Below are 20,067 nucleotides of genomic sequence, written 5' to 3'. Positions count from 1 at the left end.
AAGTGAAAGGGGTGAAGTTGGCTTTAAGCATGACTGGACGGCTAATGGCATCAGCAATCAGTCTTTTTCTATCACTTGGCTCTGATTTCCTACGTGGTGGCTTCACTCCCAGGCGGCCTGTCTTCAGTGGTGGCAGATCTGTCACCAGCTAGGCTTACAACATCTGTGGACCACACTCTGAGAGCCACTGATAAAGAAGGATAAGGTACGCCAGGCGCTCGTAGCCAGAATGGCTCTGCCCAGGTGAAGGACCGCTACCGAGGGCTCGGCAATACCTTCCGGGAGTAGAGCGGACTCCTTCGTTTCTTAATTCAGTCAACAACCATCTAAAACGCCCAAGTTCAGGGCCAGCGATGCACGCCACAGCAAGGCCCGTGCAGAGGTGGACTTAGCGATGAAGGACTTGGGGCGGCCGCTCCGCGCTCGGCACCCAGCAGGAAGTCCCTCGCGCTGCTGGAGAAGGCCGCAAGCAGGCGCGGAGACAGCGATCCCTCCCGGACGCTGGCAGTGGAAGCGCGCGCGACCCCGCACCGGCGCGCGCCCGGCACACAGTAGGTGCACAGCACCGCCCCAGGCGCGCGGGCGGGGAGGCCGGGAGCCGTGCTCGAGGCGGGCGGAAGGGGGCGCCAGCGCGCGGTATCCGGGGGCGGAGCCGGCGCGACCCGCCGGGCAGACAGTCTCCGGCCGCGCGGCGCGGGCCGCGATGGGCGAGGGCGGGCTGCCCCCGGCCTTCCAGCTGTTGCTGCGCGCCTGCGACCAGGGCGACACGGAGACGGCGCGGCGGCTGCTGGAGCCGGGGGCGGCGGGACCGGCGGAGCGCAGCGCGGAGTCCGAGCCGGGCGCGGAGCCGGCGGGGGCCGAGGCGACTGGGCCCGGGGCGGCGGCGACGGCGGCGGCGGCCGGGGCGCCAGTGCCGGTGGACTGCTCGGACGAGGCGGGCAACACGGCGCTGCAGTTCGCCGCGGCGGGGGGCCACGAGCCGCTCGTGCGCTTCCTGCTGCGCCGTGGCGCCTCGGTCAACAGCCGCAACCACTACGGCTGGAGCGCACTCATGCAGGCGGCCAGGTGAGGGGCCGGAGACGCCAGCGGCCCCGGGGGCGGTGGCCGGCGCCGGCCCGGGAGGCAACCCCGGGAGTGCGGGCCGGACTCAGGCGGCTGGACTTGGCCGGAGGCCTCGGTAGAGTCCCCGGGAGGTAAAGAGTCAAGGACACGCTAGCGGGAGTTAGACTGTTAAAACTTTGAGCAGCTTGGGATTCCTAAAGTAGAAGCGCTTTTTAATTAACATAAAATCTGAAGCTTAGAAACTTTGGCCTTCCAAAAGAGAATCTTGGAGACTGCGAATATAATCTTAGAGACTCTTAGAGGTATTCATTTATTCCTTCTTGCAACAAGGGCTTCCTAAAAACCTGCCTACCCACCCTGGCCTGGCGTTGGGGATACTGCGGGGTCGGGAGACGTCCCCAAAGGGAGAAGCTTAGGCGGCGGTGGGCACGCCAGGCAAGGGAAAGGGCTTGACGCGGAAGGTTCAGGGAACTCTGGGGGCATATGGCCCAGCCCGGGGGAAGTGTAAGAGGGTTTCTAGTAGAAATGATACATATTCACGCCGAAACCCGAGGATGCATTAGAATTAACTAGGACGGAAGAAGGGGGTGGGAGGCCCATCCAAAGCTTGGAATCAGGAGCAAAGGTGTTGGGCGGTTGCTGTTAGCTGCCATGGAATCGTCGGCTCCCCCACCTCATGGCGACCCCGTGTGTTACAGAGTAGAACTCCATAGGATTTTTTTTGGATATAAGCTTTAGGGAAGCAGTTCGTGGAGCCGGTGGGTGGGTTCAAACCGCCAACCTTTAGGTTAGCAGCCCATCGTAAACCGCTTAGGGCTGTGAATAGCTGTTATGCCAGGGAAGAGGCTGGAAATAGAGATGAGCCCTCCCTGGAGAAGAGGCGGCAGGTGCCAGGTGGCCTTGCTGAGAAAGGTTTGCAGTCCTCAGGGCAACAGCGAGTCATGGAAGGTTTCTAGGCAGAGTGACAGGGCCAGATTAGTTATAGAAAGATCACTTTCACTGTACTATGAGAATGGATTGGAGAGGTAGGCTGCAGTCAGAGAGGCTGGATAGGAGGTGATTGCAGAAGTCCACCTCAGAGGCGATGGTGGCCTGCACCAGGGTGGAGACAGTGGAGCAGAGCAGAGCAGAGCAGAGTTTGAGATGTACTCAAGAAGTAGGGTTAACCAGACTTGTTTAGTGATTGGCCATTAGGAAGGGGGTGAGGAAGACGGAGACAGCATGGATGACTTCCAGATTTCTGGCCGTAGGTGAACAGGGTACGATGGTAGTGTCTTTCATAGAGAACACAGGAGAAGGGACAGGTTTGGGGATGAAGCTGGCCTTGAAGCACATGTCAAGTGAGGATCCCTGTCGAGGACCCCCCAAGAAGAGATGTCCAACAGGGAGCAGAACATGCGGGTCCAGAGGACCAAGGAGGATTTGGGCATACAGAAGGGTAGTAGCATATTGATGACAGCTGGAACTTTGGGATGGAATGTGTAATGTAGGAATGATTCCTAATAGCCGATGGTATTGATATAGCTACTGCTGCGGAACAATCGCTGTGGACCTGGTGGCTCTTGCCAAACAACAGACATTTATTTAGCACGCAGCTTTGCTGTTCTGGTCTCACCTGGGCAGAGCAGAACTGCCCCGTAGGGTTTCCAAGGCTGTAAATCTTCACTGAAGCAGACTGCCACATCTTTTTCCCACGGAACCGCTGCTGGTTTCAAACTGCCGACCTCCCAGTTAGCAGCTGAGCGCTTAGCCATTGCACCACCAGGGCTTCATATGTTTGTCGTCAACTGTAGGTCCACTAAGTGTGGCTCTGTTTCTGAGGGTGGGCTGGCTGTCAGCGGGGGCTATAGGGTGACTGCACCATTTCTCCATCCTCCGCCAGCCTAGTCCAGGCTTGCTCATGTGTCTGCAGCAAGGTCACTGGGTTTGGAAGCACACTGGTCACTTCTGCCACATTTTCTTAGCCAAAGCAAGTCACAAAGCCAGCCCAGATTCAAAACGTGGGACACAGACTCCAGTGCTAGATGAGGAGGACCTGCAAAGTATATTGCCAAGTGCCTGAATACAGGGAGGAGAATAACTGCTGTCATTTTTGCAAACAATCTACTACACTAATATTTATTGAATATTTATATACAAACCCAGAGCCCTGCTGGTGCAGTGGTTAAGAGCTCAGCTGCTAACCAAAAGGTCGGTAGTTCGAATCCACCAGCCAATCCTTGGAAACCCTACGGGACATTTCTACTCTGTTCCGTAGGGTCACTATGAGTTGGAATTGACTCAGTGGCAACGGGTTTGGTTTTTGGTGTATACAAATACCCTTATAATAAGAGCTTTACACGTGTTAGCCCATTTAATCTTCACTGTAGCTATGTACTTGTAGGTACTATTACCACCATTTTACAGAAAAGAAAAAACAGATACAGAAAGGTCAAGTAGCTTGCCCAAGGCCACACAGCTGTCAAGTGGAAGAGCCAAGATTTGAACTTGGGTAGTCTAACTCGTGAGCTTGACCTTTCTCAACCACCTTACCAGGGCAGAACTCAGTAAAACACCAGCACTTAAAGGCTGGACAGAGGTGGAGGTAGTTGGGGATTTAGGAGGGAAATGAGAGTGTGGACAACGGTGTCACAGCAGAGAGGGAGAGGGAAGACAGGGGCTGATTTAGCAGCAGGCAGTGGGGCTGGGACTTGGGCAGGAGCAGCCCTGTGGATGTGGAAGGCAGAGCGGGATGTAAACACAGACTACAGACAATCTGTCAGTGAGCTTGGCCATGTGGGGAGGGGGCTGCTTATAGAAGGGCAGGGAGGGTTTTCCAGGCTGAGTTGATACTGTTCCTGTAGAGAAATGTGTTCTGAAGTCCAGTCATTTTTTTAAACTTTTAATTAAAGCTATGTAATTTATAATTGGAGCCCTGGTAATAACCTTTGAGGGCTTCTCTTTTAACCATCTGTTTTATTGTGTTAGATATGTATGTAACAAGTTGTCTGCCTTTTGAATGATTCTTCATGTGTACAACCCAGTGACATTAGTTATGCTTATCACGTCGTTCAACCCTTATCACTATTTGTTTCCAGATTTTCCCAGCGTCCTTAACTCGCGCTCAGTGTCCCTTTAAGGGCATTTTAAATTTAAGGTTTGAATAAATAATATAGTCATGAGGTACAAACATAATACTGCACACACACTTACATATAAAGGTATATAGTGAAGCCTCACCGTTGTCCCCTGTTTACTCAGGTCCCACTCACCCCTCAGTTTCTTGCATAGCCCTCAAGAGTTTCTTTATGCTGGGGTTTCTCCACCTCCGTACCATTGGCATTTTGGACCAAGTAACTTTTGGTGGGTGGGGGCTGTCCTGTACATTGTAGGATGTTTAGCAGCATCCTTGACCACTACTCACTAGATGCCAGTAGCATCCCAGTTGTAACAATCAAATATGTCTCCACATTGTCAGATGTTCTTGGGGGGGCATAGTCACCCCATTTGAGAGCCACTGCTTTTATACATGTATCAGCAAATAGGATTGTTTGTTTTCTTTTATCCTCCTTTCCTTTTTACACATACTCTGCATACCGTTCTGTACCTTGATCTTTTCACTTGTTGTTCTTTGGCAGTCTTTTCATATCAGTACGTGAAAGCCTTCCTCATTTAGCCACATACTGTTCTGTCGTGTGGTAATTTATTTTCTTATTGATGGTCATTTGGGTTGTTTCCAGTTTCTTGCTATTACACTTAATGCTGCAGTGAGTAACCTGGTACATATGTCATTTCATACATGAGCAAGCGTATCTGTAGGAAATTCCCCAAGGAAGGAATACAGGTCATTTGTCCTTTTGATGGATATTGCCACATTGCTCTCCATGAGGTGTATTAGTTTCCTATGGCCGCTATAACAAATTACCACACATTTGGTGGCTTAAAACAACGTAAAGTTATTATCTTACAGCCCTAGAAGTATGAAATGAGTCTCACTGGACTAAAATCAAGGTGTGTTGGCAGGGCTGCATTCCTTTCTGGAGACTCTAGGGGAAAATTTGTTTCCTTGCCTTTTCCAGGATCTAGAGGTCGCCCGCATTCTTTGGCCTGTGACACACACCCCCTGCCCCGGTCCATCTTCAAAGCTGCTAGAGATTGTATCACTCTGATCTCTGCTTCCATCCTCACATCTTTCTCTAACTCTTCTGCTTCCTTCTTCCACGTGAAAGGACCCTTGCAATTACATTGGGCTCCCCTGGATAATCCAAGATGATCTCTCCATTTCAGGGTCAGCTGGTTAACAGCCTATCTGCAACCTTAATTTCCCCTTGCCATGTAACAACATACAGGTTCCAAGGATTAGGACAAGGACATTTTGGGGGGCCATTGTTCTACCTGCCACAATGGTTACATGAGTTTACCCTCCACTGGCAATTATGTGAGTACCTGTGTGTGAATGTATGCTCAGCCTTGCCGACCAGGTATTTTTCATACTTTTCATTATTGCCAAGCTGTTGGGGAAAAATGGTATCTCAGTGTAGCTGTGACTCATTTTTTATCGCGAGTGAAGAAGAGCCATTTACTTTTCTAAAAGTCATTGAAAACACTACGTTCCTACCCTTCTTGTGGTGACCCAATAATATTTTATTTCTCTGTGTACTTTTCCTCAGTTGTTCTAATCAAATCTCATTTGCATTATTGTTGTGTGCTGTCAAGTCAGTTCTGACTCATAGCAGCCCTACAGGACAGAGTAGAATTGCCCCATAGGGTTTCTTAGGCTGTAATCTTTATGGGAGCAGATCACCAGGTCTTTTCTCCCATAGAGCAGCTAATGGGTTTTAACTGTGGACCTTTTGGTTAGCAGGCCACTTTAACCATGGAGCCACCAGGGCTCTTATTTGTATTACTGTTGTTGTGTGCCGTCAAGTCGATTTCAACTCTTAGCAACCCCGTGTAACAGAGTAGAACTGACCCTCAGGGTTTCCTAGGCTGTCGTCTTTATGGGAGCAGATCGCCAGGTCTTTCTCCTGATTTGTATTACTAGCAAAATTTTATTCTGCATTCTTTGCAAATGTATTGTTTTCAATGGCTGCGCTATGGTCCTTCTATGTTACGGTGCTGTGGTTTGCATAACCATTCCCCAGACCTTGCACATTTAGGTCAGCCAATCTCTAAACATACTTTGGGAACACTGCCCACTTATAACGAAAGGGCTGCCCATTTGCGTGAGTGTACTAGTGTTTTATGCACCTGCCTGCATGTTGGGATCCTTTGTCCTACACACTTGATTTCTAGTCTGGAACATTCTGGGGTGACCATAAAGCCTTTGGGCTGTCATTATTTTTTCTGAGGCTCCCTCTCTTTCTCTCATGATAAATAGTATTTTAATGGAATATTTATTTAAAATTTAGGCAAACGTTCATGATGAACAAAATATCTGACAAGGGTAGGGTTAGGGCCAGGGCGGTGAAGTGAGTGGTGCTAGTTCCTGTCTCTCTAGATGGTACCACCACTCTCTCAGGTAATTCTCAGCCCCGATGCCTCTCTGCAGCCTGGCCCAGCCTGCACATATTGTGAGAGCACCTGAGTCCACACCCCTCTTTCCATCCCCACCGCGTTAGCCCAGGCCAGACCTCTGCAGTGGCCGCCTCGCTGCTCTCTGCCTCCAGGAGCACCTCCTGGAGCCCATCCTCGAGCCCATCCTCTCCAGAGCCCCAGCAGATCTGAAACGAATGCTTGGTCGTGCCTCTCCCGCGATGGCTCCCTTTGTCATTGGATCAGCCCATTGGAGGCCCTGTGCCCAGACTGCGTTTTAGTCCACTATGGATGTTTTAGTATCAGAAATGTTTACATTTTCACTTAGAAATTAGTATTTTTTTCCTTTAAAATAGTAGGTAACCGTTATTGAACGCTTTGTGACAGGCGCTATTGCTGAGTGCTTTAAATGAATTAGCTCATTCAGTCCACACAGAACCTTAGGCATTAGGAAGTAGGTACTCTTATCATCCCCATTTCACAGATGAGGAAGCTGAGGCACAGAGACTTTAAATAACTTGTTCAAGGCCACACAGCTAGTAAGTGGCAGAGTCAGGCTCACACCCAGGCACATGGTGCCTGAGCCTGTGTTCTCAGCCATGATCCTGTAACTGTTGCCTCTTGGTGTTGGCCACAAGGAAGCTACTCCTCAGATTCGCCAGCATCTTCTGTCAAAGGGACAGGGTTGTGTGGTGTTTACTTTAGGTTCTAACTTCACCCTTCATCTCTTCCTTCTTCTGCCCTCATTTCCTCGGCCACCAAAGCGGGAACCCCAGCCCAGTGCCTGCGAGTGGTGGGAATGTCCTGGGTCTTTAAACACAGGTGTTAACTGATGAAATTAATTGGTAATTATAGTGGCTGTTCAGAAAGCCCCTAGCATCCCCATCTCCAGTAATTACCTACCAGAAACTTAGCATCTGGAAAACAATCTCTGCCTTCGTTGAATCTTTTCATATTTTCAGCCTAATTGAATGATCTCTTAGACTACCCAGGAGGTCAGAAAACGTTCCAAATTTCAGAGTTTCTGCTCTAATTCAGCTCTTTTCTTCCTCTGGTGTACTGGAAGAGCTGGGATTCTGGGTTCTAGGATCTAGGCTCAAGTTTTGATTGTCACTTCAAATCAGGGCTTCAAACTGGTTCATTCCGGTTCAAACCTCTGCTGAGAATTTGCATTCCTAAGGAGTTCCCAGGCCATGCTGATGCTGCTGGTTAGGGACCACGTCTTAGAACCACTGGTAGAGCAATAGCTCTCAAATTTTATTATACCTAAGAATCACCTGGGGGTCTTGTTAAACCGTAGATTCTGATTCTGTATATCTGGGGTGGAAATGCAGATTCTCAGCAGGGGTTCAAACTCTGTTCTATAGGGTCACTATAAGTTGGAATAGACTGGACGGCAGTGGGTTTGGTTTGGTTAGGGATTATGCTAGATTCTCTCTCATCCTTGTTAACTAAACAGTGTTATCTTTATAAAATTTCTACTCCTGTAGAGGATGCAGCATTTCCGTTGCCCATCTCTGGGCCTTCCCCTAATTGGTTATGCCACTCATTCATTCACTCATTCGTTTAACAAAATTTGTTGTTAGCTGCCATCAAGTCTATTTCTGGTGGCCCTGTGTGTTATAGAGTGAACTGCTCCAGGGTATTTTTTGGATGTAATTTTAAGGGAAGCAGATCACCAGGCCTTTTCTTCCGAGGTACCACTGGTGAGTTCCATTCACCAACCTTTAGGGCCTTTAAACACAGGTGTTAGTTGCTGAAATTAATTGGTAATCATAGCGGTGAAAACCATTTGTGCCACCTGGGGACCTTTAACAAAATTTACTGAGCTCCAGGAATTGTCAGCCACGATATCGATGCTGGGGAAACAGGAATATGGGGAACCCAGTCCTGTCCACAGTCTAGTGGAGGAGACAGATAATTGCAGACGTGAGGACGTGGAATTGTGGGTGCTCAGAAGAGGGGTGCCTTACCTAGCCTGGAAGGGGGTGGGAAGCTGTTCAGAGGAGATGACACCCGAGCCAAACCCTGAAGCAGGATAAAGAGTGTGCTGAGTAGATAAGACAGGAGCATGCTCTGGGTGGAGGGAAGGAGGGAGGGAGCGATGTATGAGGTGAGTACAGGTGCGTGAGGCAAGAGAGTATGTGTGGGAGTTTCAGAGGAATGAGCTTGGCAAAGTAGGCAGGCCTCCTTCAGCCGGAGAGCTGGGAGTGACTGTCAGACTCAGGGTTTAGGAATATTGTCTAGGGCTGCATGGAGGTCAGGCAGGAAGGGACTAGACTGGAGGCAAGTTAGGGCTGCACTTCCTGCAATAGAGTTTATTTCAGTTTGATTTGAACTGCCTTGCTTTGGGAGAAGGTGGGGGGGCCCAGCTCCCATCTGCAGCTGGGGAGCTAGTTCACCAGGTTCCCCCTCCATGGGCCAAGGTGGCCCTGTGCTGTTAAGGTTCACATCTCAGGAGGTATTTGTAAGTTCAACCAGCGCCTCGGAGCAGAGTTCAGCCTCTGCCTACACAGGGAGGAGGGAGACCCTGGGTTAGATGAGGTACAAAACCCGCTTCCAAGAAGGAGGGGTGGGCAACAAAAACCTCAGAAAGCTGTCTCACGATGCAGAGACATGTAAAACCTAGCACAGGTGGTGTCCAAGGCCGCCTCCAGCCCCGGCACACAGCTCTGAGCCCAGGAAGTGTGTCCCATCAGAAATGCTGCAAGGCAAAACTTTTCTCTGATCTGGAGGAGGCCAGCCTCAGGGGACAGTGAAAGATGGAAGAGTTTTTGCTGGGAAGAGGCATCTGCTTTCTTCCTGGTATTAGAGCATTGGGGAACACATGTCTGTCTCCCCAGAGTCTCAGCGAGGCCTGCGCTCAAGTTTCATTGAGGAAGGCCTGACCAGGTCTCAGCTGCCTGCAGTGAGCATTCCTGCCAGTGGGTGGCAGCAGGACGCGGCATGAGAGGTGCCCACCCCATCTTTGCTGACCATGGCCACGCCATACTTCCTGGCACAGGGTCTGGTGTCTCATTGCGAAGAACCTTCTGTGTGTGTGTGCTTAGGGAGGGTAGGAATGAATCAGACATGGGCCCTGCCTGTGGGGAAATCAAAACAGGCAGAGAGACAAGATTTCAGGGTTATAAAGGAGAATAAAATGAATGCTGTGAGATTTGGGAGGCAGGGTAGAGGTACGAACAGAGGGTAATGGGATTCAGACAGACTTGGGTTCTGATTCTGACACCACCCCTTACTATCTGGATGACTTTGGGCTTGTTGCTTAACTTAAAAAAAGAGCAACAATTATATCAGCTAACATTTATATGGTGTTTCTTTGGCCAAACACTGTTCTAGGTGGAGGAGGTCTATATGTATGTATGTATATATATGTACACATATAGAAACCTTGGTGGATAGTGGTTAAATGCTACGGATGCTTACCAAAAGGTTGGCAGTTGATATCTACCAGGCACTCCTTAGAAACTCTATGGGGCAGTTCTGCTCTGTCCTGTGGGGTCACTCTGAGTTGGAATCATACATTGTATATATGTAGGGTCGCTCTATGGAAACTGAATGGGGCAGTTCTACGCTGTGCTATAGGGTCGGCATGAGTCGAAATTGACGACAGGTTTGTTTTTTTTTAATGTGGCAGTGTGCTTTGAGAAAGATTTACAGCCTTAGAAACCATGTGGGACAGTTCTACTCTGTCAGTTAGGGGTGTTATGAGTAGGAGTAGACTTCACAGCAGTATATGTGTGTGTATATATATAAAAAAAATATGTATGTATATACAAATTTGTTGTTGTTTAATCCTCAACAACCATTGAGGTAGGCATAGGTATATCCCCATTTCACAGATGGGGAAATGAAGGCATGAAGAAGCTAAAGTTCTTTTTCAAGGTCACGCAGCTAGTGGATGGCCGAGCTGGAGTCACCCCAGGCAGGGAAGTTGCTCCTCTTTGAGATTGTGCATAGGAGGTGTCTAGCACTGTGGCTGACACCAAAATAAAACCGTTTATTATAAGCAGCTGTTAGTAATTAACAACAAACGAGTTACATGCTGATTACGTGTCAGTGACACTCATTCTCCATCTCTCTGGTAGGTTTGGGCACGTGAGCGTGGCACACCTCCTCTTGGATCATGGGGCCGACGTTAATGCCCAGAACCGATTGGGGGCCAGCGTGCTCACGGTGGCTTCTCGGGGTGGCCACCTGGGCGTGGTGAAGCTGCTCCTGGAAGCTGGTGCCTTTGTGGACCCCTCTGGTGAGCAGCTGAGGACAGGGGGCAGCAGGGATGAGCTGTTGGACATCACAGCCCTGATGGCTGCCATCCAGCATGGGCACGAGGCCGTGGTGCGTCTGCTGATGGAGTGGGGGGCAGACCCCAACCGTGTGGCCCGGACTGTGGGCTGGAGCCCACTGATGCTGGCGGCGCTTGGTGGGAAGCTTAGCGTGGTCCAGCAGCTCGTGGAGAAAGGGGCCAACCTGGACCACCTCAGCGTGCTGGAGAAGACTGCCTTCGAGATTGCACTGGACCGCAAACACAGGGACCTTGCAGACTATCTGGACCCACTGACTACCGTCAGGCCCAAGACAGGTCAGGCTGCCCATGTGCTCCTCCCACATGGCTTTGCCCCCAAATTGTGTATAAATGGTTAAAGCTGGAAGGACCCACAGAAATCAGGGTGCAGCCCTGCAGACCTGTGGGTCTTAAAATGCGGTGTGCATTAGAATCAGTTGGGGTGCTTGTTGAATGCAGTTTCTGGCCCACCCTCCAGGGAGTCTATTTGGTAGCTCTGGGGAAGAGCTTAGGAACCTACAATAATAAGGCCCCTTAACCCTAATTGGATGGTTTTGATGCTAGTCATTCAGGTATCCCTCTAGAATAGGGGTCAGCAAAATTTTTCTGTAAAGGGCTAGATAGTAAATATTTTAGGCTTCGTGGGCCATACAGTCTCTGTGGCAACCATTCCACTCCGTTAGAGCAAAAGCAGCTGTGGACAACACGTAAAAGAATCGGTGGGCTCTGCTCCAGTAAGGCCAATTCCACAAACAGGCGGTGGGGCAGATGTGGCCCACGGACAGTAGATTGCCAACCCCTGCTCTAGGCCAAGGTGCCTCAACTCATCTGCCAGTGATCAGTTCCCAGATACGCATCAAATTCAGCCCCCTTTTGAGTTTTTTTAAACACCTGTTAGCATGTCCTGTTTCTTTATACTTTTTGCCATCTTTCTGTCATTTAGAGGATTGTCTTAATAGTCTTTAGCAAACCTGCCACAGGACGCCCTTCTTATCCAAACCTCTCGTTCTTCGTGTGCAGAAGGACCATGGAATGCTGCGTGGTGCACACAGCCTCTGTCCCTGTATCTGCAATGGAGCTGACTTAGTGACAGGACTGAGACAGCCCAGGCCATAGCAGTGGGCTGCAGTGTATAGCCAGTGTATAAGCGTTTTGGGCCGAAGGGTAAAAATTTGAAGGAAGTCTTCAGACAGACTATCTAGAAAGGTCTCCAAGTGTTGAGACATTCAGTACTATTTGAAGAATATATGTTCATCGCATCAATCAGAGATACTGCAAACAATGTAAATGCTCATTACGAATGTGTTATCTAATCAGAGAGGCTCTGAAATAAACACAAGTAGAAAGCCCGTAATGACGGAGAGATGGCAAAAATAAAAAGGACACCCAAACAGAAAGAAATAAGAAATGAAGTTTAGGTAAACCTGCTTGAAGCCAAGAGACTTCTTACCTCGCACAGACTGGGAAACTGAGGCCCAGAGAGGGGATGAGGCTTGCCCAAGGTCATACACGACTTAGAAGGCAAGGGGTCCTGTGGGAAGAGCCCCTGGCCATGACTCCTCACAGCCCCCGCCCTTGTCAGGGGCTCTGTGAGCTTGCTGCCCCATCTGTAAAATGGGGCTCCTGGCGACTAACTGCTGTGGGGTGATGTGAGCAGAAAATAAATTAACCTCTGGAGTATGAGGCCCTTCAGCCCAGTGCAGGCATGTAGCAGCAGAGTGGTGCCTGAGAAAATCCAAAAAAGAAAACCAAGCCAGTTGCTGAGGAGTCCGTTCCTCCACCCGGAGTGAGGAAGGGACCAACCCAAGGTCACTTGTCATCAGGGGCACAGGAGGTCCCAGGCTCCTGGGGTCAGGCCAGCCTCTGTCAGTGATTAATTGGCACCCAATGGTTGCTTAGCAGCAGAACTAAGCCAGGTGACACTCTTTTCCATCAGAGCGTCTTGGCATCAGACGGCCCAGCCCACAGCAAATTTGACTTTTAAAGGAACGTGACATTTTTAAAACAAAGATGCAGAATTGTTTCTTTACAGTATCTCACAGGCAGATCAGACGCTTGGTTCTGTGCCCACGTATGTGCTTCCTGTGAAGGGTAACTGGAGCTAAGGAGTTACCGTTTTGGGGTGGCGGCGGCGGGGGTGGGGGTGGCTGCTGGTAACTAGTACCAAAACCCAAACGAAGCCTGTTGCTGTCGAGTCCATTCCGACTCATGGCGACCCTGTAGGACAGAGTAGAACTGCCCCATAGAGTTTCCAGGGGGTACTTGGTGGGTTCAAGCTGCCGACCTTTTGGCCAGCAGCTGGAGCTCTTAACCACTACTCCAGCAGGGTCTCCAGTAACTAGTACAGATAGTAATTGCTCTGTGAACACCAACACCAGCTGCCACAGAGTCGTCTCTGACTCATGGCAACCCCATGTGTGTCAGAGTAGAGTTGTGCTCTACAGGGTTTTCAACGGCTGATTTTTTTTCAGAAGTATATTGTCAGGCCTTTCTTCCAAGGTGCTTCTGGTGGACTCAAACCTCCAGCCTTGCAATTAGCAGCTGAGTACATGAACCGTTTGCGCTAACCAGAGACTCTGTGCTCTTTGAATAGGCCCTTACGATTTCTGAAGCATCTTCCCATCTATCATCATCTGATCCCCGCAACAGCTGCATGAAGTAGCTGTCCCGTGTTAAGGATGAGAAGGCCGAGCTCACTCTGGAAATGCGGACTCAAATTCAGATAGGCCAGCTGAGACCCAGTGCCTTGTGTTGCACTACCACTTTTCCCAGCTGCCCGAGGGACTGATCTGGACCAGAGGTTCAGCCCAGAGCCGCGAGTTTCACCTTGCTGCTGCCCCATCCCTGGGATTAGCCAGAGGCTGCTGGTCATCCTGCATTCAGCCCGTGTGGTAACTGAGCACAGGGGTGTCTGCTTTCTGACAGGGCAGGGGACCCACTGGCCCAGACTTGGAGGAGGGGGTCAGATGAACTGGTGGGGAGGGATTAGTAGGGGGAGGGAAGAGCAAGGCCCAGCAGTAGGGGAGGCATAGGGGTCTGGGCCCCAGCCAAGGAACTGGACTGCAGGGGCCAGTGTGAAGGTGTCCAGGTGGGCAGCTGCCTTCTGGAGCTGTCTGCGGATGTGGGGCAGGGGTGACTTCCAGAATCATATTCAGATGGCTGCATATTTGGAAAGGAAAGTAAAAATTAACACTGACTCTTGGGGTGAGTCTGTGACCTTGCTTTGAGCTCAGCTGCCCATGTCTCAGGAGTCCTCTGTTTGTGGAATTATCTCATGGTTTGTATTTAGGTTATAGAAGACAAGAACCATCCTTTCTCTTTTAAAATTTCATGGGAATCCAGGATCTTCCAAGACCCCATAATGTTCTGTTATATGTGAGAAAGGAAATCGCAAAGTTCAGAATGCCTAAAATATGATTGCTGTGTCAGTATGGGAGCCCTGGTGGCACAGTGGTTAAGAGCTTGGCTGCTAACCAAGAGGTTGGCTGTTCGAATCCACCAGCTGCTTCTTGGAAACTCTGTGGGACAATTCTACTCTGTCCTATGGGGTCGCTATGAGTTAGAAGCAACTCGACGGCAGCAGACCTGGTTTTTGGGTTTTTTTTTTTTTTTGGTATCAGTATGGGCCAGAGCAGTAGTCTGCTCTCATTCATGTGTTTTTGGTCAAATGACCTCCCAAGAGCTGTCTCTAAAGCATTTTCAGACATTCCTTGGTGATAACCCCTCTAGGAGGGCTGCTAGATTCCCTGTTGTACAGATCTCTTGATTATTAAATTCCTTCTAAGAAGTAGAACATTTTTAAAGCGAGGTTGTGTTGTTACACCCTTGTGAATTTTCTGTTATATTAAACCTTTCCGTGGTTAACTTTTCAAATCTTTGTTTACCCAGATGAAGAGAAAAGACGACCTGATATTTTCCATGCATTGAAAATGGGTAAGTGCTTTAGAAAATCTTTTTGGGTATTTAAGAATACAGCGCCACATTCTTCCAGCCTCATATTTGCAGTCCTTTTCAAGGCCACCCAGAGGATTTGAGGAAGAAGCTGGCATTTTGTTGTTCCCTAAATCTACAGTTTCACCTAGAGAGGCTCAGACTCAGGAGGGTGGCGTTTATGATGCTTGCATGCAGTTTCTAGACCTCCCTCCCCAGCCCTTCCACCTCTCCAGCCAAGCCTTGTGACTGTACCCTGGCTTTTCCCTACCCCCAAAATGCCTCACAGCCCATCCCCCCACACACTCCAATCTCTGAATGATGAAGGGCTATTTAGTCTAAAATTTACTCTCCTGATGTAGCCCCTGCCTCCAGGAAGCTCTCCCTCATTCCCAACCCCAGCAAGTCTTGAGCTGTCCTGCATGCACATTGCCCTTCATCTACCTTCTTTATCTGTTCCCTTAAGACACCAACACTTCTGTCTTTTAGTAAAGCTATTTGGAAACCCTGGTGGCATAGTGGTTGAGTGCTATGGCTGCTAACCAAAAGGTCAGCAGTTCGAATCCACCAGGCACTCCTTGGAAACTCTACAGGGCGGTTCTACTCTGTCATATAGGGTCGCCATGAGTTGGAATCAACTTGATGGCAGTGGGTTTGGGCTTTTTTTGGTTTATTTGTGTACTGGAGTCCCTAGGTGGCACAAATGGTTAACCATTCAACTTCTGGCTTAGAGGTTGGTGGTTCCAACCTACCCAGACACACCTTGGAAGACAGGCATGGCGATATGCTTCTAAAAGGTCACAGCCTTGAAAACCCTATGGAGCAAGTTCTCTGCATTCATGGGGTGAGACCATGAGTCAGAATCGACTCAAGGGCAACTAACCAAGACAACATTCATGTCCTTGTCTCTGCCCTTCGTAGACTGGGGGATTTAAGCACGGGAACTATTTCTGAGTCATCTTCGTAGCCCCCGCGATGCCCAGCAGCCCAGCACAGGGGCAGGCTCAGGAATCGTTTGGTACGTGAACCAAAGGAATAAAGTCAGCGATGCCAGGCCAGTGGATCACCAGGATTCCTGCCTGTGTTTGCAGGAAACTTCCAGTTGGTCAAGGAGATTGCTGACGAAGACCCCAATCACGTGAACATGGTCAACGGGGACGGGGCGACCCCTCTCATGCTGGCAGCCGTCATGGGGCAGCTGCCTCTGGTGCAGTTGCTGGTGGAGAGGCACGCTGACGTGGACAAGCAGGATAGTGCGCATGGCTGGACCGCCCTCATGCAGGCTACCTACCATGGGTAAGTGCCTCACACCTCTCCCACAGCGGGAGGCTGCAGGGATGCTCAGCCTGAGATAGGGCCATACCAGCACTCTGCTGGGGTTCAGAGCTTGAGATGCCGCAGGTAAACTCCAGGGCAGTGAAGCCGCTGAGGCATGCAAAAAAGATGAAAGCAGTGCAGGCTCCTTGTATCCTGCATGTCTACTCTCCGTGTTTGGATTTCCTATCACCCTGCTGCAGAACCTGACCAGTGGCCACTAAAACCATGCACAGGAGTGTCGTAAGCAGACAGGTAAGTTTCTGTAGATTGACGTCGGTTGAATAGTGATTGATTCATTTGGAGTTTTCACACTGAGATATAGTAGCCTTCTCAGGCTGCCCCATATGAAATGAAGGAGCCCTGGTGGCACAGTGGTGAAAATGCTCGGCTCCTAACTGAAACCCACCAGCTGTTCCGTGGGAAAAAGATGTGGTAGTCTGCTTCTGCTTCTGTAAAGATTTGCAGCCTTGGAAACCCTGTGGGGCGGTTCTGCCCTGTCCTGTAGGGTCGCTATGAGTCGGGATCGCTTCGATGGCAGTGAGTTTGGTTTTTTTTGGGTTTTATATGAAATGAACCATTGGGCATTCATACCATTGGCTTCTTGGAGACTTGATGGCGAGGATCGTGGTAACCCTGTCCTTAGGTCAGCAGCTGAGTGCTTAACCACGGTGACACCAGGCCTCCTCCTCCCTTTGAGTAGGCTCTGGCATTTAGTACTTTGGAATCCTTTCTCATCTGATTATCCCAGCAGGGTAGGGCCCATTCTGTACTGGAGATGTCCTTGGGCTGGGGCTCAGGCAGTGTAAGAGATCCGCACACAGTCTCCTAGCCACTAAGTAGCTCGACTTCAAATTCAGGGCTCTTTCTTTTCCCCATTTCTTAGTTTCCTAGTGCTCCTGTAACAGAAATACAGCAAGTGGGTGGCTTTAAAGGACAGGAATTTATTTTCTCACAGTTCTGGAGGCTGAAAGTCCAAATCAGGATCTCTGCCGTGTCAGTTCCTTCTGTGAGTCTCTGTCCTAGTTTCTGGTGTCTGCCAGCAATTCTTGGCATGTCTTTGCTTGTAGATGGTCCTCACATGGTCCGTCTTCTCCCTGTGTGTATGTGTCTGTTTGTCCATTCTGGTCTTTTTATAACTCAGAAGTGATTAGGTTTAGAACCCACCCTATACTGATAGGACTTCATTAACATAACACAAGAAAACCCCTGTTTCCAAACGGGACCACATCCACAGGTACAAAGGCCAGGAATTCAACACATATTTTTGGGAGACACAATTCAATCCATAACACTCTGCTTCAAGTTGATTATATCATGGCCCTGCATCATTTGAAAGCAGTTGTTTTTCTCATCTGGCGAGCCTCAAACTTCCAAAATCTTGGACTGTACGAGGCTTCCATGATGGAGGGTCCTGAATGGGGTAGGAGGTGGGGCCTGCGTGTGGTTGTCAAGGCCCAGTGATTTGGGGGCAGAGCCTTTGGTTTTCCTTATAGCCATGGAAGGAACATTTAGGCTTTGGTTTAACTGACATTTGCGTCTGACCTGCCTAAGTGGTAGGGAATGACAGTGTTCGCAATTTTCATACCCTTCTTAAATGCTCAGAGACTCAGAGCTGTAGTTAACGCTGTCAGTCTTACTGCCCAGGGGCAAGGCCGTATTTTTCCTGTCAGTGGGTATAACTCTAGCTTTTTCTGTCTTCCCCAGGAATAAAGAAATTGTCAAATATCTGCTAAACCAAGGTGCTGATGTCACTCTTCGTGCAAAGAATGGATACACAGCCTTTGACCTAGTGATGCTGCTGAATGATCCTGGTGGGTTATCTCAGGAAAACTGTTGTAATTCCACCCAGCCTTTCTCTGGCTGCGACTCCAGATACCTTCTGCCTCTGTTAACCATGTTTGAAGCACTTGCTTATTCAGGGGAGAAAGCCAGTTCAAGTCCCAAGAGCTTACCATGTGGCCTTGGGCAAGTCACTTCCCTCCCCAGTGCAGTGTTGGGCTTAGCCTGGGCATCACTAAGGCTTATTTTGGCACCAGCCTTCTAGGTGTCTCCAAGGAGGCTGAAGAGGCATGTGTCTGTTTGCAGTGCACACTAATCTGCTCGAATGATGTCTGTGCTTTGTAACCAATGTCTGAGAGTGCCTCAGCAGGGGCTTAAAGGCCCCTTCGGCCAGCAGAAGCAGAGATGGATGGATGACACCCTCGGCTTAATTGTGCAGGTAGAGGCTGGAAGATCATCACCCTTATTGGCCTCACCTCTCTTAGTCTCTGACTGGCCCCTGCTGCTCGCCTTTGACCCTTACCTACTGTGACAAGCCTGCTCCTGGAACCTGGGGCTTCTGATTAGCCAGCCCAAGGGGCAGGGTCTCTCTGCTGTGTCATCTCTCCTGTTACCTTGGAGTTTTAGCCCAGAGAGAGGAGAAGCTGAGAGGCCCTCTGACCAACAGGCTTTGAATCCTGTGCGGGTATCCCACCCTGCTAGCTGTCGGGGAGGAGTTTTAACTCCCAGTCCCAAGTGAGGTTCCTCCCGGTGCTCCATTGCCACTCGTAGCTAAGGGAGTGGCAGGCGCCTCATGCCCCTCACCTGCCACAGGCCCCTTCCCCGTCACAGGTATACTCTTGGTTCCATTTGATCCTATCGAAATTTATGAGGGGAAGAGGAACGTCATATTATCTTGTAGAGATGAGGCAGCCGAAATTGGGGGGAATGGTTTGACCAAGGACACCAGCTAAAGAGCTGGGGGTCCTCTGCCCCATGTCCAGTACCTCATTGGCCTCACCCGGGACCCTTTTCATATGCCAGGAGTTGACATTTTCGGAATTAGAGTCCTCCAGCAAGCCTGGCTGGATTGCACACACGTTTTTTTCTGAGGGACTCGTCTCTTTCAATATATCCCGTCTCCTAACTTCCAGCTTCCTACTGCCTTTCCCAATAAAACATTCTACCCGTAGTGGGTTTTTTTTCCCTAGTGGGTTTTTAAGTGAAGTTTACGCTCCTGATTTATCAAAGAAGCACACACTCATTATTGAACACTTGGAGGGGGAAAAAGGAAACAATTTTTGAGAGAATAACACTCTCAGATACACGGTTTGGAGTATTTTCTGATATATATGTGTATATGTTTTTTATTGTGCATTAGGTAAAAGTTTGCAAGCTCACTGTTTTTTGACGCTTTCTCTTAACCTAGTTGAGTTGTTAATAACTCCTAATATCTAACCTTTCTTACGCACTTACCATGTGCCAGGTACTCCTAAGCACTCTACAGGAATCCCCCACTAACCCTCAGACACCTTTGTGGGGGGGGGTACTGATGACATCCCCGTTGTGCAGAGGCACACAGAAAGGCTGCACGGTTGATCTGTGATGGCCCAGCCCGCGGGTGGCGCCGGCAGAATCAGAACCTGTGCAGTCTGGCTGTGGAGCCTGTCTGTTTGGACGTGCCACCCCCTGCCTTCCCGGTGGGAGAGGGCTTCTGGTCTTCATTCTGGATAAGCAGGCTGATGACAGCCCTGCCAGTCTCTCTTTGCCACCTTTTGAAGATCAGATGCAGAGTTGCTTACCATCTTTACATTCTGATGGGAATACAAACCCTGGAGCTGCAGGGCTGAGCTCTAAGGTCAATGGGGATTCTCTTGGGTCCTCTGCCCATGGCCTGACAGTCATATTTGCAGGTAAAATGCTGCCTTTTGTGTCCATAGACACGGAACTTGTTCGACTGCTGGCATCTGTCTGCATGCAGGTGAATAAAGACAAAGGCCGGCCCACGCACCAGCCACCTCTGCCCCACTCAAAGGCCAGACAGCCCTGGAACATCCCAGTGTTGCCCGATGACAAGGGTGGACTTAAGGTTTGCTTTTCCTATCTTAAAGGGCATGAAGTTCGGAGAGCCAGGGCCAAGGAGATGGGGGCTAGGGGGTGCCTGCCACTTCCTGTTGACTCAGGGCTGGTTCAGGTTGGGA

General features: G+C 49.8%; 1 protein-coding gene across 5 annotated transcripts in view; it reads left to right on the top strand.

Moving 5' to 3' along the window:
* Positions 1 to 657: 657 nt before the first annotated feature.
* Positions 658 to 20,067, top strand: part of ANKS6 (ankyrin repeat and sterile alpha motif domain containing 6) — a 61,172-nt gene continuing 41,762 nt past the window's right edge. For all 5 annotated transcript variants that reach the window (XR_007518661.1, XM_049895862.1, XM_049895860.1 and 2 more), the window contains exons 1-6: positions 658 to 1,065; positions 10,665 to 11,158; positions 14,750 to 14,794; positions 15,883 to 16,087; positions 17,813 to 17,919; positions 19,807 to 19,955. Coding sequence is in view for 4 of the 5 variants with exons in the window: in XM_049895862.1 (XP_049751819.1) it covers positions 704 to 1,065; positions 10,665 to 11,158; positions 14,750 to 14,794; positions 15,883 to 16,087; positions 17,813 to 17,919; positions 19,807 to 19,955 (1,362 nt within the window). In the remaining variant the exon portion in view is untranslated. The remainder of the gene's footprint in view (positions 1,066 to 10,664; positions 11,159 to 14,749; positions 14,795 to 15,882; positions 16,088 to 17,812; positions 17,920 to 19,806; positions 19,956 to 20,067) is intronic.

The sequence above is a fragment of the Elephas maximus genome, chromosome 9 (genome assembly GCF_024166365.1).
Source record: "Elephas maximus indicus isolate mEleMax1 chromosome 9, mEleMax1 primary haplotype, whole genome shotgun sequence".
Lineage (NCBI taxonomy): Eukaryota > Metazoa > Chordata > Mammalia > Proboscidea > Elephantidae > Elephas > Elephas maximus.
Note: the sequence above shows the minus strand (reverse complement) of the source record. Positions and strands in the feature narration are given on the sequence as shown.